Source organism: Chrysemys picta, chromosome 2 (assembly GCF_011386835.1).
Source record: "Chrysemys picta bellii isolate R12L10 chromosome 2, ASM1138683v2, whole genome shotgun sequence".
Classification (NCBI taxonomy): Eukaryota; Metazoa; Chordata; order Testudines; family Emydidae; genus Chrysemys; species Chrysemys picta.
In genome coordinates, this window is record NC_088792.1 from 89,799,697 (window position 1) to 89,825,603 (window position 25,907).

General features: G+C 40.4%; 1 protein-coding gene across 4 annotated transcripts in view; it reads right to left on the bottom strand.

Annotated features, from left to right (window-relative positions):
- TRANK1 (tetratricopeptide repeat and ankyrin repeat containing 1) overlaps nucleotides 1-25,907 on the bottom strand; it is a 78,720-nt gene that overhangs the window by 33,635 nt on the left and 19,178 nt on the right. For 3 of the 4 annotated variants that reach the window (XM_005302686.5, XM_005302684.5, XM_005302685.5), the window contains 6 exons: nucleotides 23,570-23,688; nucleotides 22,219-22,302; nucleotides 16,774-16,912; nucleotides 16,079-16,210; nucleotides 14,148-14,318; nucleotides 5,042-5,203 (listed from right to left, as the gene is read on the bottom strand). In XM_005302686.5, the coding sequence (XP_005302743.2) occupies nucleotides 5,042-5,203; nucleotides 14,148-14,318; nucleotides 16,079-16,210; nucleotides 16,774-16,912; nucleotides 22,219-22,302; nucleotides 23,570-23,688 (807 nt within the window). Of the gene's footprint in view, nucleotides 1-1,283; nucleotides 1,414-5,041; nucleotides 5,204-14,147; nucleotides 14,319-16,078; nucleotides 16,211-16,773; nucleotides 16,913-22,218; nucleotides 22,303-23,569; nucleotides 23,689-25,907 lie in introns of those variants that run through there. The other variant, XM_005302687.5, reaches the window with a different exon arrangement.

Sequence of the window (25,907 nt, forward strand, 5' to 3'; positions counted from 1 at the left end):
GCTGCACTCTTCTGGACCCTTTTTATCCCCTCCTGTCCTTAGGACATCATTTCTCTTACGGATTCTAAGCTTCTCCCAGCAGAAAGTGTGACTATGCTAATGGACATCAACTTTTCTTAGGGAAGGTTCATCACAGCTATGGCCAGACACCTTCGTCTCTAACAGAGAGATCAATTTACTAGAGTCCAGACATAGACACTTAGGGCAAAACCCAGCCCCCTTAGCAATGGAACTGGTGTGGTTCTGCTGTGCAGAGAATGTGACATACATGGTGTATGCACCGCACAGCAACGCACAGCCCCACACCACTCAAACTCCCTGTGCAGCAGTGAGAAAGAAAAGGGCACAGGGCTTCATCAGGAAGCAAGGCTGCTGCAGCAAACACGTTCCTGTCCTCTCCATTCCCATTGGGGCCAGGCAGACTACTTCATCCCCCTCTTCCTTACAGCTGCTCAGCCCAGGACCCAGGCTCTGGATTTAGATCTTAACACAGTTCTATTCTGAAGAGTGACTCTAAACAATATAGCAACGTGGGATTCCGTGTTTGCCATCCACCAATTATTTCCAGATCAAATTTGCTGAGTTTATACAAGTACGTACATGAGTTTTCTGACTGCCAGCTCAGAAAGATCTGAATAAAAGATTCTGCAGACTAAATTCTGCTCTCAGTTTTCAACTGTGCAATTCAGTTGTCTTCGAGTTCTTTAATTGGATTGCTCTGGTGTAACTGTGGGCAAAATTTGTCCCTATGGTAGGAACTAATTTAAATAATTCTGCTGTAAGCCAGAACAAAACAGTTTCTTTCCACTCTGTTGGCTTTACAATTCTAATGCTTATTTTTGTCACTAACAGCACTATACACAACTCTGACACAGGGTGCAGCTCTGTTGAATAAGAAAATGCCATCATTTTTATGCTCTCTTTTCTGAGAAAAAATTTACTTGAACGTGTTCACAAATCTTGAAAGCCTTGGACTCTTTTGGAAATTTTTTAAAAAAGGGGGTTTAGAAAGAACCTACTCAGGAGGAGACTGGGCACAATGGAAAGATTCTATAAAAATGAAAAGAGTATCCTGAAAATCTGCGTGAAGAAGAGTAGAGTAGAGACTCAGTGGCATGGTCATGAGTGAAGCATAAAAGGCTAGACAGATAAAGAGTAGACCAGGGATTACTCACCTTTTTCTGATTACAACTGATTACCTTTTTTAAATGCCCATTTAATCACAATTCCCTTACAGGCTTTCATATTTATAACAATACATTTCAAAACATGCTGGGGATTACCCAGTTAGAGTAGCAGAGCCTTTGTAGCATTCCCATCACCAAATTCCCTTTCTGGTCTGACTGACTGCTTGCCAAGCAGTGTTCCCTCTCTCACACATCCAGCACGCAGCCATAGGATGTGCACAGCTTTCTAAGATCAAGATAGAAAACGGTTTGATCAAATGTTAAGTTTCTAGTTTTTGTAAAGATGAAAAAATTTCCCATTTTTAAATCCCATGATCCTTATGCTGAAAAACTACCATGATCCGCCACCTCTCACCCCCTATGGTATCCCAGCATATCACCTACCCAGCACTGAGTTCCAAAGTTTGGGAAATACTGCAGAAGGGAAGAAAAATTAAAAATGCTTTTATCTTTTAGAAAGCAACTGTTAGCCAAGTGTTGAGTTTTAGGGGGACATGTGATAGCCCTTAAAGGAATAACAGATCTATATTTTGCTTTGCCCCCCAGGGAGATTCAGAGACAGGTGGCAAGATGCTATTGGCAGCATCAGCAATAAACTTGGTACATACCATCTTAGAGCTGGGCTAGAAGGCACCTCCATGCCTGCCATAAAGCTATCACTTTGGGGACCTGTAAAACAGGGATCTGTCAAGGATACCTCAGGGAACCTGGGGCAGTTTGTGAACCCAACCTCTTCCAGGATGGACATCCCTGATGCAGAGGCATCGCGGTGAAGATAGCATGTGGAGACCAGCACTCCTTGCAAGCCCAGCACTATGGGCTGAGTCACCAGCCATGGTCAGTCCGACTCTTGAGCCACGCCTCAGGGTTGGTCTGATCTGGTAGCCATGACCTGGCAGGGGGCGGAGGCCTGGCAGGCTGTGAACTCCCCACACCCAGGGATCAGCAGACAGCAAGGTCGTGAGAAACTCAAGTTCAGCTAGAACATCTGTCTGCCTGTGAGCTGAATACTGGCTCCCCATAGCAGCTGCGGTGGGAGGGGACTGAAGAGAAAAGTCCCTCAGAGCACACACCTCCACTCATCCCTTCTAGACCCAGCATGTGATTTAGAGAAACCTATGCGGCCTGGAGAGGGCCAATAGGAGCTGCGAGAACTCAAAGGAAGCATGACACCATTCAGACAACAACACTGTTTGATAAGCAGGTGACACAGCCAACACCCCTTTCTATTCAAAGCAGGAGCCCAGCCAGAACTCTCTAGCCTGAAGGATCCAGATTTCTAAAGGCAGAATCCAGGCTATTTCTCTTAAGTGTCATCAGGAAGGAAAGGTGAAGTAGGGCAGCACCTGAGAGAGAGTCAGCAGCTTCTGAGAACAGGGGGTTGTTGCTACTGAGGAAAGTCCGGCAGTTGCACATGTGGTGGGGTGGGGCTCACATAACTGGCGCAGGTAGACAAGGAAGAACATACGGAAGGGGTGCCTTGCGGTCTCCACACAAAAGACAGAAGATGGGGGAGGTGCACTGAGTCAGCAGGGGAGAAGAGCAGCTCTATATTCCCTGCCACGAGGATAGTGACAGCTGCTCTCCTACAAGTGTGCACAACTTAACAGTGGAAGCGCCCATCTCCTGTCAGCCCTCACCAACTTCTGCCATCCTCCCTGTTATCTTTGGCCCTCTCTCTGCTATGGCTAAGCAGGTGGAGGTGAGCAGAAAGTGGCTTCCTAGCACCATGACACCCTTCCCCCCTTAAGCCTTTACATTGCATCCTAGGCTCACTCTCCTCCAGAGGAAGTCCCTGCCTGAAATGTGTCTTCTCTATTCCACGGCTTTATTCTCAAGAGTCCCAACCTACCTCCCTTAAATCCTAGTCATTTAGGGCTTGATCCAAAGTCCACTGAAATCAATGGGAGTCTTTCCATTGACTTCAATGTGTTTTGGGTCAGGTACTTAGAGAAAGGGAGTCAATGCAACTCCCCTTCCATTCCAGACATAATCAACAGGGCTTGGCCACCGCTCCCATAGCCATTGTTTTTTGTGTTTCAATGGGAAAATACTCGAGCTCTGAGTTCGGTCTTCACAGTGGTAATGCCGAAAAGCATTACCTATAGGTAGGTTTCAATATGTATGTAAAATACTTTCTGTGGGTAAATGATCTTTGGGTTTACAACTCTGAGACTTCATCTGCACACCAGATAAACAAAAGCAAATTCATTTAAAACAGACTGATATGTACCTCACTCAAACATCCATGGGAAAAGCTTTTACCATTCTCCAGGGGAGGGTGTTAAGACAGGTTCCCCTCCACAAAGAGCTTCTCTTTCATTACCCTAAATAAAGTTAACAAACAGTTTTCTCAAGCAAGGAAGCACCCTGAAAATATGATAACTTGTATTCAAAATGATGTACGAATCCTAACTTTTTTCCAGTTCTTCTCTCTGCTCGAGAAATCCCTTTTACAACAATGGCTGGCCACATAAAATGACCATTGACCTGTATCTGAACTGGTAGAAAAGATTCTGTAATACTATCAAACCAGCTTTCCAGGATCAGGATCATTTCCAGGATCATTGCAGGGGAGTTATTTCTCCTTAGAGGCTGCTACTTCTGATGCTCACATCGACGCTCTCAGGGTATAAATCTACACTTTGAGCTGCGAGGGTGTAAATCTCAGATCAAGGAGACATACCCATGTCAGCTCTGATCAAGCTGATGTACCCCAAGTACATATCTGTACTAGGCACATAGTTGGGCTGCTAGCCCTTCCTGCAGTGGCTACCCTACTATTTTTAGTGCACTAGTTCAATCAGAGCCCTTGTGGGTATGCCTCCTTGAGCTGGTAATTGCACATCCAGCTCAAAGTGTGGGCATTCCCAGTGTCACAACAAAAAGGCAAAAGGCACACACTTCTTCCTTGTTGAGGTCGATACATTTATAAATTTTTAAAGAAAAAAATGAGATGTGCATCTTAAACAGGTTTCATACCAGAGAGTCTAACATTAAGCAAGTTTAGTTAACCACAGAAAATGCCGAAGATGTTACCAACCATCAGCTAACCTGTCCTATGTAATTTTTTCTTGCCAGAAACTACCATAAAAAGCAGAATATATGCATAAGTCTTTCTGCAGTTCTGAATACAAAGATCTGACCCTCTCCAAAGTCGGTATATTGGAATTAGTAGAATAAAATTAAATCTTCCAGCAAACACCCTGGAATAGGTACTAACAGGTCATTAATAGCATAATGTTTAATAAGCAGAAAATGGAATGCTAGCGCACCTCCAGTTTATTTAGTATGATTGAAAAAATTGTCAAATGAAGCTTTGATTAAGGTAATTTACATTGATGACAAAGTGGTGGAAAATACACTAATATTTGTTGCACATAGATGCATTAATGCAGTTATGATGTAACATGGCACAGACATGATATAATTATTAAAACAACACCTTTTAGATTTTATTTGAAACTAGTATACACAGGATCATGCACTGGCCCTTTCCCCGTGTCAAAATTAAAAAACAAAAACAAAAGAAACCCACAACAACAAACACCACAGGAGTTAAAAGCATAAAAGAACAGACTTGGTATGTTTACATTCTTTTGCCATGGCATTAATAATGACTGTATAAATTTAAGTATCTTTTCATTGTACTGAGATTTTTTTTTTGTTTCTGTATTCTTCAAAACGTTTAAATTAAAAAAGGCAAAACCCTCCAACAAGAATAGGAAGTAATATTTTTTCTGTAATTATTTCTCTGTTACAGATACTTGCGGAAAGCACTCTACGTGTTAACATCAAATATATTTTTCACATCTATTAAGTTTGTGAAGGGGAGAGATGGGAATTCACTTTACCTTTTACAGTAGACAAAAGCTTCAGAAACCTCTGAACCGTCTCATGCTTCAACAAATTTTTATGCTGTGCTTGGTTTTCAGGACTGCAAAACATCAAGAACTGATCAAAAGCATCCAGAAGAGAGCTGATTTCATCAACTGAGGCTTTGCTTTCGCTCCTTCCTGAAAAAAATATCATTGAAATTGGTAATTCTGTTACTTATTTGTTTTTTGTTGTTGTTGGGGGGTGGGGGGGGGTGTTAAAAATATTATATAATACATTTTATTGGCAGCTTATGGCGTGCTAGCATGGATAAAAACACATTTTTAAAAATAAAAACATAGTAATGTAATACCTCCCAATTTATCCCATACTCAGGATAATGTACAACGACAGTGTGGTTTACATTAGTTAACAAATGCCCTAAAAACAAAAGTCCATACTCAGCATGAGTTTGCCAGCAGCTTTGTGGAATGTAACTTTGTCCACATGACAGACCACATAAGAATGACAGCTGGAGACAGCCCGAGAAAGCTAGTCTTCTTCCAGGAGATCCAGAAGGGAGGTCAGACAGTTTGCCACAAAGCAGCAACTAAGGCTTAGCTCACCTACTCCTGCACTAAGCCCAGAAAACCTTGCCATTCAGAACCAGGCCCTTCAGAATGGGAATGAGGTGTAACAGTGCCAAGGCAAATGGAAAAGAAATTTTTGAGAGGAACAGGCAACCCTGGACCAAACAATGCATCATATAGGACCCCAGCTCAATAAACTTATGCCCATTGTTACTACAACCCAGGCTGGAGGAATTAAGTTGATCTTTTCATTCTGAAGCCACCAGCATAGGGCCAGGGAAGACAATAATACAGAGAGAGAAATGTAGGGACCACTTTTCCAGGAACCAGAGATAGAGGAGATGCATGTGAAAGTAAAACCCAGGACACTACATTATCTCTCTATACGCAGGCTTTGAGGTAGGCTCAAGCCATGACTGACTTTGCCCAGGTCAGAGCTGAGACATGTCTCCTCTGTTTCTGAATCTTGTGGTCCTTAAGGAACTGCTTGCTCACTTAGGTGTTCAGCTGTGCTCCCAGGTAAATGCCCATAGTGACCTCTCAAAGGGCCTTTTAGTACTGACACCCCACCACCACCACCTGAAGAGTGTTTTCGATGGCTTTCCAGCAAGCTGTTCCACCTATTGAGACAGGAAACAAAACTTGAGGGCTTCGCTGGTTCTGATCTTTTTATTTGGGGCCATTATCACAAAGTTTGTTTTCCCATCTTCACCCGCTACGTGGAGGATGAAGTACCCACTATTTGGATTGACACATTTAGACACTAGAGTTTGCTACTTTCATTACTAATAGTTTAGCAATTATTTAGAGAGAGATCTGTTATTTGACTAAATTTATCAAAATCTAGTTTTAAGTTTTGTTAAAAATGGGAAAGTCAGAATTTCTGTTAAAGCAGGTTGAAAACCAGTTTATATACTCATTTCCTGGAATTTCACATAAACATAGTCACAAACATCATCAGTTTTTTTAGCAAGACCTTTTTCCCTTAGCAAGTTGTCTAGAAATATCAATTGTGATTAAAAACATTTTAAAAATGCATTTCAAAGTTCGAGCATGGTAACAAGTGCTTTGTACTATGCAAACTTAATTTTAGCTCCACTGCTTTGGTGTAGACAATAGTTTTATTGTGATACTAAACTTTGCTATTCTTTTTTGCGTTATTGTATGCAGTAGTTAAGACTTTCAGAGCAGCGCAAGGGATTTAGCCATACATCATCCATTAAAATCAGAGCTGGTCAAAATTTTTGAAACAAAGTAGAGCTGTCAAACAATTAAAAAAATTAATCATGATTAATAAACAAAAGAATACTATTTATCTAAATATTTTGGATGTTTTCTACATTTTCAAATATATTGATTTCTATTACAACACATAATATAAAGTGAGCATTGTACACTTTGTATTTATTTTTTATTACAAATATTTGCACCGTAAAAACCAAAATAGTATTTTTCAATTCACCAAGTCTTGTAGTGCAATCTCTTTATCATGACAATTGAACTTACAAATGTAGAATTATGTACCAAAAAAAAAATCTACATTCAGAAATAAAACAATGTAAAACTTTAGAGCCTACAAGTCCATTTAGTCCTACTTCTTGTTCAGCCAATCGCTCAAACAAGTTTGTTTACATTGCAGGAGATAATGCTGCCCACTTCTGGTTTACGTCACCTGAAACTGAAAACAGGCATTCACGTGGCGCTGTTGTAGCCAGCGTTGCAAGATATTTATGTGCCAGATGTGCTAAAGATTCATATGTCCCTTCATGATTCAGCCACCATTCTAGAAGATATGCATCCATGCGAATGATGGGTTCTGCTCGATAACGATCCAAAGCAGTGTGGGCTGATGCATGTTCATTTTCATCATCTGAGTCAGATGCCACCAGCAAAAGGTTGATTTTCTTTTTTGGCAGTTCGGGGTCTGTAGTTTCTGCATCAGAGTGTTGCTCTTTTAAGACTTCTGAAAGCATGCTCCACACCTCATCCCTCTTAGATTTTGGACGGCACTTCAGATTCTTAAACCTCGAGTTGAGTGCTGTAGCTATCTTTAGAAATCTCACATTGGTACCTTCTTTGCATTTTGTCAAATCTGCAGTGAAAATGTTCTTAAAACGAACATGTGCTGGGTCATCAACCAAGACTGCCATAACACGAAATATATGACAGAATGCGGATAAAACAGAGCAGGGGACATACAAGGAGTTCGCTCACAAATTTAATTAATGCATTATTTTTTTAACAAGCGTCATCAGCATGGAAGCATGGTGGAATGGTGGAAGAAGCATGAAGGGGCATACAAATGTTTAGCATTTCTGGCACAAATACCTTGCAATGCCGGCTACAAAAGTGGCATGTGAACGCCTGTTCTCACTTTCAGATGACATTATAAATGGGAAGCAAGCAGCATTATCTCCCGTAAATGTAAACAAACTTGTCTGTCTTAGCGATTGGCTGAACAAGAAGTAGGACTGAGTGGACTTGTCAGCTCTAAAGTTTTACTTTGCTGTTTTTGAGTGCAGTTATGTAACCAAAAAAAAAAAATCTATATTTGTAAGTTGTACTTACACGATAAAGAGATTGAACTACAGTAATTGTATGAGGTAACTGAAAATATTATTTCTCTTGTTTACAAATATTTGCACTATAAAAATGATTAACAAAAATAATAATATAAAGTGAGCACTGTACACTTTTTGTTCTGTGTTGTAATTGAAACCAATATATTTGAAAATGTAGAAAAAGTCCGAAAATATTTAATACATTTCCATAGGCATTCTATTGTTTAACAGAGCAATTAAAACGGCAATTAATTGTGAATAATTTTTTTGAGTAATCATGTGAGTTAACTGTGATTAATCAACAGCCCTAAAACAAAGTGTTTTCATCAAAAGCAAAACACAAATAGCCAACACTTTTTGTTTTTCAAGAAAAATGTAAATTGTCCCCCTTTACCATCACCACTTTAGTGATGACGACCACTATCACTCTCTTCTTCCAGCCTATATAGGAAAACATCCTGACCAACAGCATTGGGTCCCCACCTATCAGCAAGTAAGCTGACTAAAAAGGGACTGCTTGACACTGCTTGTATAAATAGCTCAACTCTACTTCCAAAACTGATACAGATCATATACTCGGGATGGTGGGAGGAGGAGGAGGAAGGTAAGGAAAGAAATACAAGAAATAATTACCAGCAGGTAATACTTCCTTGTCATGTGTCTCTTCTTCCCCCAAGAATTGGGGAAGGGGTTATTTTAAAGAAATACTTCAGAGAGTTTTGATGTGTTTTATTGGAACTACTGTTTGTATTTTAAGCCTGTCAAAATACGTGCTGTCAGGTTCTGTACTTAGCACGGGTCTGATTCACATTGCTCGGCACCTTGCAGCGCCATTCCACTGCAAAGTGAATATAAAGTGCTACCAAATCATAAAGAATCAATGAGGATGGAAGAGAAGCTATCCTGTCTCTGCTGTCTATACTGATTTCAAAAGAAAGATTTTGATCCTCTGGTTTGAAAGAGAAACCACTTTAAAGGCAGAGGAAATTGGAAAGGTAATGTAAGGCAACATCTTAAAACGTCTCCAACTGTGCCAGTTTTCAGAATTCCGTCTGTCTTGGAGGGAAGTACGCCTCACCATGAATCTGAAATTTCTTGTGTGTTTTTCAAAAGGTCAAGTCATTCTATACTCACTCCTCGAGCTAGGAGAGATTTCCACCCACTGTGTTTTCTCCCACAGCGCCAGGGCAACTTAGGTAAACTTCAGACTGACAGACATCTGCAATACATCTCACATTTTTGGCTAACTTCAAGGAAAGGGGGCATCTGTAAAAATCAATACCCTGTACTGGAAGTGACCATCTGTCCTATAGTTTAAGAACTATTACTTATTTAGTGCCTAGTGTCCAACAACATATATCCAATAAGGAGCCACTAGGAAACATTTGATCAGATGAGAGGTATATTTTCAAGCAATGATTATGTAAAGGATTATGCAGTGTGACATAAATGTTGGATTTCATATTATCTCTTAAAGTACTGTGGGGTGCTGCTCTTTCTCAATTTCATAGTATACAGAGCTGGAAGGGACTTCGAGAAGTCACCAAGTCCAGCCCCCTGTGCTGTGGCAGGACCAAGTAAACCTACAACATCCCAGACAGGTGTTTGTCCAACTTGTTTTTAAGAGCTTCCAATGATGGGGACTCCACAACCCCCCTTGGAAACCTATTCCAGAGTTTAACTACCCTTATAGTTAGAAAGTTTTTCCTAATCTCTTAGCTAAATCTCCCTTGCTGTAGATCAGGGGTCAGCAAGCTGATTTTCAGTGGCACCCTGCTGCCGGTCTGGGGTTCCGGCCGCCCGCACCTTGCCAGCCGGGGTCCTGGCCGCTGGCCCCGCTCAGCCTGCTGCCTGCCTGGATGGACATAACCCCAGGCCAGGAGCGGGCTGAGCGTGGCCGGCAGCCAGGACTCTAGCTGTCAGGAGCTGGCGGATAGAACCCCAGACCGGCACCAGCCTGAGCCGGTCAGTCCGCTGCCAGTCTGGGGTTCCATCTACCAGCGCTGCTCAGCCCACTGCCGGTCTGGGGTCCCGGCCACCAGCCCCGCTCAGCCCGCTGCCAGTCTGGGGTTCCAGCCACCGGCCCTCTACCAGCCAGGGTCCCGGCCACCAGCCAAGCTCAGCACACTGCTGGCCCGGGGTACCAGCCGCTGGCCCAGGGCTCTGCAGCCAACCCCAGCTGTGGCCCACTGGCCTCAGCCTGAGGCAGTTGGGGTGCAGACAGGGGCAAGAGGGGGCACAGCTCAGCACCCCCCCTTAAAAATTGTTCCAGGCCACTGGGATATTTTTAAGTCCTGGTTTGCTGCTTATATCAGACCACGTGGAACAACATACTGCATCTGACCTTGTGCGTGCCCCCTGTTGCCATTTTTTTTTCCCACTGTGAGTTGAGGGGTACATTTGACAAAATGTCAGCTCCTAAGAAAGCAAAGTTAGATGTCCGTTCATTTCGGCCTTCTTGGACAGACACATTTGGATTTATTCAAAAGAAGGATTGTGCTGTTCGCGCTCTCTGTTATGGAAGTGTTGTTTGTCGCACATCAAGTGTTCGACGACGTTTTCAAATGAAGCACGAGAAAACCTTTCTTCACAAAGCAGACAAGACTGAATCGATCAAAAAGGCAGTAGAAGGATCAGAGAAGCAAAGCAGTGTTTTTAAATGTTTACGTGTAGATAAATATCAAGCTACAGAAGGAAGTTACAAGATTGCACAGTGCATTGCAAAAAATGGAAAGCCGTTTACAGATGGGGAATATATAAAAAGTTTTTCTCAGCAGTTCGGAGGTTTTATTCAATGATTTGCCAAACAAAGATACGATCATATCTAGAATAAAAGAACTGCCTGTCTCTACCAGAACAGTTGAGAGACGCATACGTGAAATGGCAGAAAACATTAAGCAGACGACTGCATTAAAAGGCACAGCAGTGTTTAGCGTTGCAGTTGATGAGAGCACGGATATAAACGACGTCCCACGTTTGGCAGTTGTTGCAAGATATCGTGCTTCTGATGAAATCCAAGAGGAACTTTGTTGCCTAAAACCCCTGCATGGCACAGCAAAAGGGGGAAGATATAATGGAAAGTTTTGTAAACCATTTTGAAGAACGAGGCGTTGACATCAGAAAAATATTTTGTGTGACAACAGATGGTGCTCCTGCCATGGTCGGAAAACAGAAGGGATTTGTAAAGTTACTTGAAGATCAAATTGGCCGCCCGACAGTCAAATTTCACTGTATCATCCATCAAGGAAACCTGTGTGCTAAAATTTCTAATTCAGAGCTTAATAATGTGATGAATACAGTGGTGCGAATAGTCAATTTCCTTGTTGCTTGATCTGCTTTGACTCACAGACAGTTTCAAGCACTGCTAGAAGAGATGGACAGTGCTTATAACGACATTCCACTTCACAGCAACATTCGGTGGCTAAGTGGTGGCAAGGTTTTGGTGTGCTTTGTAAACTGTTTTGATGCAATCGAGGCCTTTTTGTCAGAAAAAGGACAAAACTACCCCGAACTGGAAGATAACAGATGGCTGAATAAGCTCATGTTTCTAACTGACATCACCGCTCACCTAAACAAACTCAACCTCTATCTCCAGGGTGCAGGGCAAACGATTCTGGATCTTTATGAAGCCTGGAAGGCATTTGTTGTAAAACTAGCAGTTTTTTCCTCGGGATATTCGAACTTCTACTTTCCGCTACTTCCAACACATAAAAGAGCTATTGACACGTTGCCCTGTCAGTGTCGATGAGATTGGAATGTACATGCAAGAACTGGAATCAGAATTTTCTGACAGATTTCCAGCGATTTGGCCCAATGCTTTCTTTTCTAATTAAACCTGAAAAGTCCTGCCAAAAAATTTTTTAGAGGAGAGCTTGCTGAAGCTTATGAGAAGACAGACCAGAGACATGAGGGACCGCATAAGCAGCAGCGACATTGGAACTGATTGCAAAAAAGAGCCACAGCACTCCTAGAGGGAAGCTAACCAAACCATTGAAAAATCTCTCACCAGCAGCAGGAACATCTTCTCCCCAGTCTTGTATGTAACAAACTCTAAGTGAGGAGGGGAATTCAAAACTGACTTAGAGGGAGGAAAAAAATGTTAAAAAAAGAAATATAAATATAAATATCTACAAATATAAAAGGCCCCCTTTCCAAAACTCCACCCTAGCTACACTGCATGGCCATTGAAACAGGCATGGGACTGAAGGGGCTGTATGCATGCTAGCCTCCAAAGCAGGTATAGTAGCACACATTTCCAAGATAGTCAAGCAGGATCAACCTGAGGACATCTGGAATGCGGACCATTTCATCTTTGTATTGGTCGAAGTGCTGAAAATAGCTGTAGTGCTATTGGACTCCAAATGCTTCTCCTCACAGGATCCTTTCCCTAAATATTCTCCAAGTTTTTCTTTTATAGAAAGCCCGGCTGAGTTGCACTAATGACTATGTGACCCATTATAGATTACCTAATTTTGCAAATTAGCACTATTTTTTTTAAAAAAGCAGGCTTTGTAACATAGGATCTAATAATGGGACCTGCTAATAAATCTGAGTGGAGAAATGGAATTAGATCCTTTAATTCTCACTTGGCTAATCTGTAATTTCAAATGAATTTATTTTCTCTCTCTCTTATTATCATTTCTCTCTCTTCCTCTTCTAGCTGGAACATGTACGTGAAAAAGGAAATGAGGATGAGAAGAGTACAAAAAGATTTGAAGAGGAAGTGTGGGGGTTAGGCTATGAATACCAGCAGCAGAACTCATCCTTTTGGTCCTTCTTGCTCCCTAGTAGATGGAGGTTACAGGTCAGGATGTTTTCCTTTATTGAAAGGAGAATAGTCAAAAAGATCCAGTTTTCTTTCCCGTTGTTAACAGTATGGAATGGTAAGGTACTGCTCTAGAGTGTTAGCTCCTAATCAGATATGATTTTTATTTTACTAATTTTATATTGTAATTATGTGCATCTTCTTTATCCAGACATCTAAGTGAATTTAATTTGGCAGGTCCCAACAGCATCTGAGCCTATTCACTGATGACAGGTCAAACTGAGTTCCAATCTTGGAAAAATCAGCTACAGAACTGGCTCACAGAGGCACAATAGCTGAATTTACACATAACAGAGAACAGGAATGAGTCCTTAGTCTCTACTCTTAGCCTCAGCTTCACAAAACCATCACATAATGACTGGCACAAACGATAAGCCATTGTATCTCATTCCATCGCTATTTTAGGACTATAAAAAAATTGAAGGTTATCACTTCTACAGCACCCAGGAGCACAGTGGACACTTTATAATAAATAGGAAGACATGACCCAAAAGAGTTATTACAATATTTAAGCATATATGTAACTTTAATTAGATGAGTAGTCTCACTGATGCTTAAAGCTAAGCACATAAGTAAGCGTTTCTCAGGACTGGGGTCTGTTTTTTGCACAGGAGGCAATGAGAGGGGCTGACTAACATTAGAGAAGGGAAGGAACATGAAACGAACAACAATTGCAGCAATAATTCAGTTTGGATGTAAACAACTTGGTGGTAGAATTTTTGTTTTTAAATAAAAACAATGATGTTAGGATTCATCACAGAAGCAGCAAGACTTAAGGAGGAATCTGTACAAGGCCAAAGTAATAATTCAGCAGGTCAAGGCTAAAAGGGCATTCTGTGCATCAAAGGCAGTTTGAAAAAAACACAGAGATGGCTGTGGGAGAAGCAGACAGCAGGGCATCGAAAAGACATCACTGGCAGAGCAGAAAGGCTTCGGGATGCTGAAGTTAGAAATGTCAGCGCGGGTGTTATGTAGGCCTTTGTAGACATGGACAAGATGTCTAACTTGATGCAGAAGACAAAGGGGAGGCAGGGTGACAAAAATAGCACACTTTGATACACTTCCACCAGAGAAGAACCCTATAAAAACTTACCTATTACAACCTATGAGAAGTGTAACATTTCTGTACATAAAGAATGTCATTTAAAACGGGGAAAGCAATCAGTACCTGGTGATTCCTTAGAGGAAGCAGCATGTCTTGCTAAGTGATTGTTGATTATATCTACTGCCTTGAAGTTTTTGTTTTTTTTCAAGATATCTGCGGCACACCTTGCTTGTGTGTCTGGAATAGTGGGGTCCACCCCAGCATTTAGGAGCATCTGCACATTTTCTGTCTGACCTGAAACATAAAATAAATACAGTAGAGAGTTAGCACTATCCTCTTGTCCAGAATGAAAGAAAAATCACTGCCATGGTTTCAAATGCTTTTTTAATCAAAGAAAGAACAGCTCAATTTTATAGAAGCTGTTATACTTGGAGTTGGTCCTTACAGGAAACAAAGCATTTTATCAATTTGTTTTGGGAGGTGTATTTTTGATGCTGGGGTTTTTGTTGTTGGTTTTTGTTTTTTTTGTTTTTGGTGGGTTGGTGGGTGAAAGAGGAAAGCATGTTCAAAAGTATCTAATATACTTAGCCTGAAACCACAGCTAGTCACTAGGGGTTTTTTTCATATCAGGAGTGGCATAAAAATATGATTACCTAATAACAAGCTTTGCCACATACGTTATCTCCACTTCGATAAATATGACAGTAATACCAGTCTCTTCAATGGAAGCTAGTATCCTAATATAACTGCCTCTAAAACACTGCAGAACAAACCTAATTGGCCAAACCCTAAAATATAAATTCTGATTTGACGCTTGACACAATATCTTCAATATACCACAAGGCTCTATACTCCTGTCTCACTTTGTCACATTCCATTATGATGGGCATTGTGCTACCCTGAGAGAAGGAGATGTACTCTCTTTGCCTCAAACAGCTGAACATGTGCTATAAATCCTAGTCAAAGAACAGCAAGGAGGAGCATCGGAGAATCAAAGGATCAGCCAGGCAAGTGAAAGGAGCATAAAATGATTGCTAGGAAAGCTGCATCAAATTATTTCCACTTTCCTCAGATACAACTGCAAGTTTAACAACTTGAATCGCTGTATGTGTCCCGCTTGCTAGAATACCAGGCAAAACTTGGAGAAGAAAAGGTTGGGAAGAAGTGAGACACCTTTACACACAACACAGTTTTCTTGCTTTTGTACACGTGTGCCTTGCCATTCATGTTATTTTAACTGAGTTTTGTCAGCAAGATGGCTCTGAAATGTCTTCCATTATCTGCTCTGCAAGAACTGTGCTCGCTGTGCAACAGATGGGACAGCAGTGAGAGAAGAAATGTGACTCGTCTACAGCAAAACTAAATTAAATAGTATGAATGAAACTCACACAGATAATCAAAGGGAGGCCCCAGAATGCCATTGTGTATAATGAACAAAAAGCCTAGGATAACTTCAGGACTGATGCTTACTTCCTGTTTCCACCCAGTGGATTTATTAAGAAATGCAAATAAAAAGCAAACCAGGTTTCTATAGTTATAAGATAAAAGCATCCACAGAGATGGCAGAGCTATTTGACCCCCACAAGAAAGCTAAAGAAAAGCAGCTCTCAAAGTTTACATGTCTAAGCCAAAACACACTGCTACTGACATCAAGGGAAGCTTTTATTTGGTTCTCCTCTACAAGGGAGAAAAAACTCAGACTAGTTTGAGGCCTAATTTTCTTCTAATTTCTGAGAGCATCAATACATAAATGGACCAAGAAAGATATAAATACATTGCAGCAAGTTGTGGCTAAATCTTAATCCACCAAACAAAGTAAAAGACCGTACCCAGAGTAACTATGCAAAATGACACAAATTGTCCACCAAAGCAGTGCCCTATAATTTTTTAAGTTCCGCTATATTTGCTAGTTATAAATGTACACTGAGCCTGCAAGTCTTTTGTCATTCTCCTTCTTGGCATGAAATAAAGAATATCAGTGTTTGGAGTTTTTTTCTTTCGCCATAAAAAACAGAAGTCCAAGTTGATGAAAAAGTCCATTTGGAATTACATACGTTTCGTAGGATATCCACTGGAATGAGAGGCCACGACATGCAAGACTGTGCAACCATCCTGGTCTTGCTGGTTGATACTACCCTTCAAGTCTGGTATCTCATCTAGTAGCCATCTGAAAAGATGGTTCCCTTCTGAAATGATTATAAATTAAAACCACATGTTATTAAACAGCACACTTTGTCCTGTTAGGACAGGATAGGGGGAAGCATTATTGCTCCCCCGCACCCCTGCCAGAGGTGGGCAGACAAGCTATCAAAGACTTTCTCTTTAAAAGTTAAGGGTGACAGAGAGGAAAGTATAGTGTAAAATACCAAGCAACAAATGGTGTCAAGTGCCAGCTGCATTGTCGGAGATAAACAACCAAATTTTGCCCTAACACATGCAGCTCTGAATTTGGACCGCAAATTTTAAACATGTACCCTGATCCCCAGACAGGTTTTTCAGAGTTGACACATTCAGGGTCTGAGATGGTCACATCAGTTACCCTTCAGGTTTGAATCAAAGAAGAGAGGGTCATTATTAGGCTCCCAGGACTCCCAGGTACACATGAACTGAACACATTTTTAAGAGTAATGACTAAAGCTGTGTAAGTAAAATATATACTTTAGATTGTTAAATATGAGCTTTATCTGCAAATTCTCTGTAGGTTGACTACGGTTGCTTTTGTTTTATACTGACATGAGATGTCACTCACTTGCTTTGATACAGAGGTTGATAATTGCATGAAGTGGGTATGCTCCAATGCTCCCAACATTTGCTCCAATGGTGATCAGCCACTCCACCAACTCTGGTACCCTTTCCATTCTCTCATAATGACCAAACAGGACATATTTCTGATAACAAAGAAATAGAGAGATATATTACAGTTATATTATTTTATATATGTGAAAGAAATCATCTTTTTAGTCCTGTTACCTTTTCAGCCCAAGCAAAGTTTTTGACTAACACTGGGAATTCAGTGTTACAAAGGCAAAGCAAATGAATAAATATTGGCCACTTTCCTTATCCAATATTAAATTTAATTACACATATTTATATTACGGTAGCAACTAGAGCCCCAGACCAGGTTCAGGGATCTGTTCTGCTCCATCCCTGCTCCAAAGAGCTCTCAATCTAAAGGATTTTTTTATTTTTATATATTATACATACGTACACACAGAGTATATTGTATATTATGCATCTCTATTTATTCTTTTTTATATTTATTTCCCATTTTTGGTTTTTAAATAGTGGCCTCCACACATATTGCAGACATCTGCAACATTAATGTTTAAGAATTCTGATTTGCAAGAGTTACTGTTTGTGCAAAATCCAAAGTGAAAATGTTATATACACCTGCAAAAACAAAAGCAGCACTGAAAACTCCAGCAGAAAAAGGCACTTTTTTCTCTTATTTCCTCCAAAGGAAAACAACATCTGGGAATTTTCCATCTTGAATTTTTTACCCTCTTCCACATATACAAAAATTCCATAGGAAAATTTCAGGAGCAAAAATTGGTAGTATTAGAGTTAAATTAAACTAAACACTGTGTACTTTCAGTCCTCTGGTGTCCGTGCCTTGTCATGGCGGAACAGCTTGCATGCTCTAATGATCCCCAGGGGCTTTTTTCTCCTGGTAGGTTCAACCATGCTGGATTGGTCTGTGGGGGAGGGGCCAGACAAAACAGACACCCTGGTTCTCCAGGTTGGGAGTTAGGCAACAACCCTGTCTCGTAAAAAAACAAAATATGTTACGGAAAAAGTGACAGAGAAATCAACCATTACTGTATGTGATGGCCTTCAGGAGTCAATGACCTGTATGACTGCCAGTGGTGAGAGCCGAAAGGAAGCCACTGGCATGAAGACTGAAGTGCTCAACACCAAGACAAAAACCAAACTTGGTTTTTGGAACATACAGACAATGTACGAAGCAGGGGAGCTAGCTCAGGTCATAGCAGAGATGAGACGCTACAGCTTCCACATCCTGGGTGTCAGTGAGAGTAGATAGACGGGATCAGGAAGATTAACAGCAGCCTCGGGAGAAACTTTGCTGTTTTCTGGACAGGATGATGGACAACACCATGAAGGTGTTGCCATCCTTTTGAAGACATTCCCTGCTTGAATGGAAATCCATCAGCAGCAGACTTATTATGTTTGCCTTTCAGCCTGGCTCTCATATCACCACCCTGATTCAGTGTTATGACAGTGATGAAGAAATAAAGGACAAATTCTACCTTACACTACAGGCAGAGTTAGAGAGTACCACACCATGACCTAACTATCCTCATGGGAGACCTGAATGCCAAGATCGGTAAGGACAACGCAAACAACGAAAGAGCAATGGGAATACGTAGGTGTGGCACTATGAATGAAAACGGAGAAAGGCTTGTTGATTTCTGTAATATGAATGACAGTCATCGGCGGAACCCTATTTGACCATTGTGAAATTCACAGACTGACACTGTGTTCTCCAAATAGCAGAGATAAGAACCAGATTGACCATATCATGATCAATGGCAAATGGCGATACTCACTGACAGATGTGAAAGTAAGGGGTGCAGATGTTGGCAGTAATTACCACCTTGTGACAGCCTTCATCAAGCTAAAATTGAGAAGTGTGGGTCCACCAAACAAGGGACATAGACGTTATGATATTGACAAGCTAAAGTCCCTTGAAATACAGAAAGCCTTCGTTCGGCAGTTAAAGAACAGGTTTCAAGCACTTGCAGACCTTGATGAAGAGGAGGGAAATGCAGATGAGGAGATCAACAAGAGGTGGGACAAAGTAACAGCAATTTATAAACAGAGCGGTGAAGCCTGTCTAGGCTACAGGCAGAAGAGAAGAAAGGAGTGAATTACACCCGGTACATGGAACACCATAGAAACCAGACAAGCCCTGAAGGAAAAAGTTTTAGACACAAAATCCCAGAAGCTAAAGGACAAATACCACGAGCAGTATAGCAAGGCACACTGGGAGGTCAAATGCCTTGTGAGAGTGGACAAATGGCATTATATTGATAATCTGGCAACACAAGCAGAGGATGCAGCTGCTTGTGGTGAACAAGGAACCATCTACAAAATGATGCAGCTTATCAGTGGTAAACGGCAGACACCAACAAACACTCATCAGGAACAAACAAGGACACCTACTAACAACCAAAAAAGAACAAGAAATGCACAGAGCATTTCAAAGAATTGCTCAACAGGAGCCACCTAAAGAGGACGGAAACATCCAGGAGGCAGAAGAAGATCTTGATATCAACACAGACACCCCAACTAAGGAAGAGATCATTCAAACCATCAAATCCTTAAAAAATGGGAAAGCTCCTAGCAAGGATAACTTGAATGCAGAATTGTTCAAGGTAAATCCTAAATTAGCAGCATCTATCCTGGCACCTCTATTTACATCAGTCTGGGAAAGGGAAAGTGCCAGATGAGTGGGCCAATGGGGTTATAGTGAAGATACCAAAAAAAGAACTTTCAGCGATTGTAATAACTAGCGTGGTATCACACTTTTATCTGTGCCAAGCAAAGTATTTTGTAAGATCATAGTCCAGTGTATATCAGAGGCAGTTGATAGCGTTCTCAGAAAAGAGCAAGCTGGTTTTCGGAAAGGGCATGGATGCACAGACCAGATCTTCACTCTACGAAACATAATAGAACAGTGCTTAGAATGGCAACCGCAACTCTACATAAATTTCATAGACTTTGAGAAGGCTTTTGATAGCATCACAGGACCAGCCTATAGCACATTCCGTGGGCATGTGGAATTCCTTTCTGTATAACCAACGTCATCAAAAGCGTCTATTTCAACTTTTCATGCAGTGTTGATCACAGTGAGCTCAGTTTTGAAGTCAGGAGTATGTCAGGGGTGTGTCATGTCTGCAATCCTCTTCAACATTCCCATCAACTGGGTAATGCGCCACACAACAGAAGACATGCCAAGAGGCATTAAATGGACACTCTTCTCATACCTTGAAGACCTGGACTTTGCAGAGGATGTCACTCTCCTATCACATACCCAACACCATATACAAGAAAAAACAACTCGACTCAACGCATTCAAACAGCAAACTGGACTGAAAATCAACCGCAATAAGACAGATATCATGACCTTTAATATTGCCTCACCATCACCAGTACGGATAGAGGATCATGTTCTCACCAATGTAGAAACATTCACATACTTGGGCAGCACCATCAGCCAGGACGGTGGAACAAGCCAGGATATCCAGAACAAAATCAGTAAAACCAGGAACACCTTCAGGAGCTTAAATACACTCTGGAAATCATCAAAATACAACACCAAAACCAAACTCAAGATTTATCAGAGCTGCGTACTTTCAACACTACTTTATAGTGCAGAATGCTGGGGAAGGAGGAAGTATGACAAGTCTAATTCCATATAACCTGCTGTATCTTTTGGCCCAGAACAATCTCAAACCAAGATCTGTTGACACAGTGCAGCCAAGAGGATCTGAGCACCATCATTTCCAGCAGGCGCTGGAGATGGATCAGTCATGTGCTTCAGATAGAAACGGATTCCATCACCAGAGTAGCAATAAGATGGAGGCAGGCGAAAACGAGGCTGCCCGAAAACAACATGGTGAATTGCTGGGGAAGCTGAGCTGAAAAACCTGGGGCACAGCTGAGGAACCATTGAAAGACTTGCCAGAAACAGACAAGAGTGGAGGAGCTTCGTTGCTGCCCTAAACGCCAGAGGCGTAATAGGAACATGATGATGATGTGTACTATTATTTCATAAGGACAATCATGCTAGTAAGGAACACAGCCTTATAAGGTTTACCAGCATCTCTTTGTATCTGTAGGCTTCAGTTCAGCCATCTGAGAAGTATGGCTCCTAGATCATGGGCCTTTTATAAGAGTCTTCTGCACCATTCACATTAATTAAATACAGACAAGTTTTTTCCGTGGCAACTAATAGCTACGATTAGCCAATGTGGTTAAATGTCTTTACATTTAGTTTTGCCTTCCCTTCCTTCTCAGAGCTTCTCCTCTTCCCTGCACCATCCATGGAACAGGTTTCCACCAACAGGAGTAAAAAACAGCCCCAGTTTCAAAGATGTACAGTAAAAATACTAACTGTGCTGTTGAATTACAGGATATGTGGCAACCTGTCACATTCCATCAGATATGCCGCCCTACTACAGTGTTAAACTTTTAGCCAGTAAATGTAGCTGTACAGAGCTTACTTTATAGTCCCCTAATTTATATATTTTCTTATACTTTTCAATATCTGATTTCAAACCACTGAAGATGAGGCATTTAACAGCAGTACAAAGAGAACCTTAAGCATAAGCTCACTGTAAAAACTCACATCAACAGCAGATTCAGTACAATTCCACAGCAGAAGGTTTTTAATCCTCTTTTAACATCATATTGCACAATTTGCACAGAACAGCTATATGAAACATAAGTGATCTGATTTAGGTTAAAAAAAACAAACAGAAAACCTATGGATGGCTAGTTTCATAATTCAAAACAGATTCTGTAGTCCCTGTTTTGCCTTTGCAATTGCAACTCATTAATTAGCACCTGTCATATGACAGGGGATGTTAAATTATGCCCTCTTGTGGTTTCTTTGAAACTGAGATAACCTATGGACAGGGTCTGATCCTGCACTACTAAAGACAATGGGAAAGTGGTCATTAAAGTCAACAAAAACAGGATCAGGACTGCAGAGTTTATGTAGGCAGAAACCCTCCCTGCGGCAATAAAGCTTTGAAAGACCTCAAATGCAGCAGAATCTGTGGGATTTCACAAGGAAGGGAAGAGCAAGTCTATGGAGATGTCATATGAGGGTGAGGGCAGCTGCCACACTCTCACAATAGATTTAGCAACTTGATTGTATAGTGCTGGTTACCAAAGCTCATACAAACAAGACTCCTATTTTTTGTTACAGAATTAGTGTATTATACTGCTCATTGAAAACATTCTAAATTTTTTGACAAAAAAGGGGGACAATTTCAGACAAAATGTTTTGACCAGCACTAATGACATATTTTTACAAACTGATGTTTGTTTAATCTGTGCTCACTCTTATTCACAGAATATTAAGTCATTTAGTAAAACTGTGAAAAAAAAAGAAAAAAGACAGTCAGTCATCTTGTTAAATAAAATGTATGCGACAGCACAGTACCTCAAAAAGATCCTTCAGTGATAAATGAGTGACTCTCAGCTTTCTCGGCAACTTGTCTCTCTCAGCTGCCACCAACATCAAGGACTAGGAAAAACAAATATTTATGAGCCTACAAGCATTCAGATACTAATTTTAATGTTTGTTGATGCATTTAAACGAACTTTAAAGGGAAAAATCTGACCAGTGCTCTCTACAGATATAATTTTTTTATTACTGCCTATCGTTTGTGATAACCTATCAGAGTCTCAAAACACTAAAGCTTCCTTTTTCTTCTCATTCATTAAATCCTTTGCCAAATTAAACACTTTCCCCCACCTGAGCTTCTCATCAGGCACAAGTTACTACAGTGCTGCAGCATTTGCCATCATGTTTATGCTCCAGCATCATCAGTGACAAAAGCATATCTCTGGCAACATGTGTTTGCTTAAGATTCAGCTAGTGCTCTGAAACAGGAAACAGTGCTACTCAGACCTCAGTGGTTCAGAAGCCAAATTAGCGATCAACATTACGCAAAAGAGCCACAGTAGTGTGACTTCATTGTTTCATTTACTATAGTGCTATATATTCATATTTAAGCAGTATGACAGGGGAAATATTTAGTTTATGTATATCATTCTCACAGCAAAATGACTGACCAAGTATTATTCTTGTATCAACTACAATTGGTTAACAACATAGCAAAAGCATCCTGACTGGTTAATAATTATATCACACAATGTTTTAATATCATGCTACCAAGAGCCACTTGCAGCTCACGAGCCTCAGTCAGAGTATCACTGCATTACATGATCTGTCTAGATGGTTATTACATCATTCAGAATTTAAAGAAGTACCATCAACTTCAAATCTGGTCAGTTAAAAAAAAGTGAGACTTAAATTAATTTCAGACACTAATCACCTGCTAGTGAGTTTTCTAGATAGTTTTTGTGGTTTAGCAATCATATATTCCTATTTTTGTTCTCCATTTCTCTGTTGCTTGGTTAAAGACCCATACAAATCAGAAGACTGACTGGTCATACCAAAGAAACAGTAAAACTGACCATAAATGTAAATGAAGATAAATATTTTTTCTCTCATCTCTTTCAGAGATTAGTCATTTGAAATGTCTTGTAACCACAACAAACAAAAGGAAACAAATAAGTTTTTGAAGTTGACTGTGTTCCTTTCAAAAGGGAATGAGAATTTTAGAAACTATTTTATACTCAGTTTCTATTTTTTCTAATTCTAAAAATCAAGACATTTGCACAAGAGAACAATAATTTCAGATTTTAAAAGCAATTTAAGAAAATTAAAGCTTATTATTGAAAAAAAATCAGATTAACTAATATTTCTGGCACAGCAATAAACTTACCTGCCACATTCCTTTCTTGGCTAATTTTTCTATTACCACCTGCCAAACTAATGCATCAAATCTTTCATCCAAAATGTTCTTGAAAATGGAAAGAAAATATGGTGCTATATATTTTTCACCTAAAAAAATAAAAAAAGAAGCTTAAGAAAAGTGTTTAGCACATGCAACTTTTACAAGCTGTGCTCTCCAAGTACTGCAATTCATTTCATATGGTCAGTTCTTCAGTAGTGATTAATACATTGAAACATTTTAAATTAGAACATACAATTCACATAACTAATACTAGTAAGATGTCTATTTAATAATTAGTAAGGGTGCATTATTTTAAGATGCCACAGATTTCACGAACAATGTGAAATTAACCATTTGCTTTTGAAAAAATCTCTGAAGCCCAAGAAAATCTAAAACCTTCCACCAGTTTTTCTACTTATGTGTATGAACAGAATGATGTAAGTGACCAAACTGACTAAAACAGGAATGAGAATGCACGAAGCAAGTGAGAGAGAGGCATTGTCGGAAACCAGATGGCATGCCCTTGGGCTCACTCAGGCAAAGCTTGTAAACCAGACCATTGAGCAACAGTGGAGGAGGGAATGTAGGATCTTAGGAGAAAGGGGTCTGACTCTGCCACAGAAATAAGTAGTTAGTGGGATGGGAAAAGCCGAGTATCCTTTCGCATGTGTTTTTTCCCCCCTCTTCCCACTGCTGCCATCACAGGCCTTTCTATAATTTGCTCTGGGAGAGTATTCCACAACTTAATACATCTCACTATAAGTTTTTCCTGATCTTAAGCCTAAAATGTTCTCTTTCTTCATTACTCCTAGCTATTCCTTGATCTGCCTCACTGACAAGGAAAGTGCGTGGGCTGGAAGAAACCAGTACAGCATTATGATTCAGATGGTCCTAAATTCTAGGCGTGGCTCTTCCCGGACTTTTTGTGGCCTTAGGCAAGACACTTCACCTTTCTGTCTCACCTTCCCCATCTGTAAAATGCTGGGGGGAGAGGGATGTTGTATAAATTTATCAGTTAATGTATGGTGCTTTGAAAATACCGTAAAAATGCTAAGTATTATTAAATGATTACTCTGCTTCCCTGGTGCTTACATCATTCATATATGTGAAGAATTTATATCCCCACAAGTCTTGCTTGACCAAGATATACATGTTCAGTTCTTTTTATTGTTCTCCATACCTCCATGTCACCTCCGCTCCATAATCATTTGTAATGTTCATTTATAAATTCTCTTCAATTTGTCACAATTTGTTTGTGTGGGTGTGTCACACCAGCAGGGTAGAGGACTATTCTCCAGCTCTGTGATATGACTTGGAGTATGCAGCCCAAAATTGAACTGGTGCTTTGCTACCAGATAAAGATTGCAAACTCAAGTCTAATTGGCTGCTCACTGCCACTGCAGCTCCCTTAGTATTAATGCTTCCCACTGAGTGAGCATTTCTAATTATTTTTCCCCGGACGTGTTGGCTTACATGTACTATATAGTGATCTTATTTTGAGATTTTCTGCTCATATTTCTTTTACTCTCCAGGTACTTTCTCTGTCCTAACTGTGTTTACAACTCAGCCCATTTTTGTAACAACTGCACATTTCACTGACATGCTGTCATTCCTTCCCCCAGTCACTAATAGAGACGTTAGCCAAGACTGAACCACACTACAATCCATGTTACAACTGTTGAGCAACCATAACTCCAGCTGACATCAGTGGGAGCTGTGAGTGCTCAGAACATCAGAAAAATTAGGCCCTAAATCTCCAGACTGCACTTAGTTAAATTCATTGCATATATTGTTAAGCCCTAAGACCCATTAAATTAATCGAAAGATTCCCTTTCAATGGGCTTTGGATTTAGGTTTTTTGGTCAGTTTTTAATACACATGACAGTATTCGTTCCAAGCCATTCTGAATTAAACTTACTGCATTCTTTACATCCACTAATTTTGTAATTCTGTCCAAAAAGGCAAGCAAGTTTGCCTGGGAAGATTCATACTGCTCTTGGTTGTGTTTCCTTTTTAAACATTTTGTGATTGTTTCTCTTGATATCTGTTCCATTGTTTTACTAGGGATGGTAGTTAAAGTTAAAAAGTGGCAATTGAGAGGATCAATCTTCTTTTTTTTATTGCAAAATCAGTACAACATTTGCTTTTTCACCAGCTTTGTGCTGTCTCCCAGGTTATCCAAGTTTTCTGAGGCCCAACCAAACCATATTATAATTAGAGCTGGCTAAAACCCACTATCACTTCTCCTCCTTTACCCTCTCACTAAAATAATGGGAATTTCCAACCATTTGAAAACATTTTCCTTCCAATAGTGTTGTAAATTGAC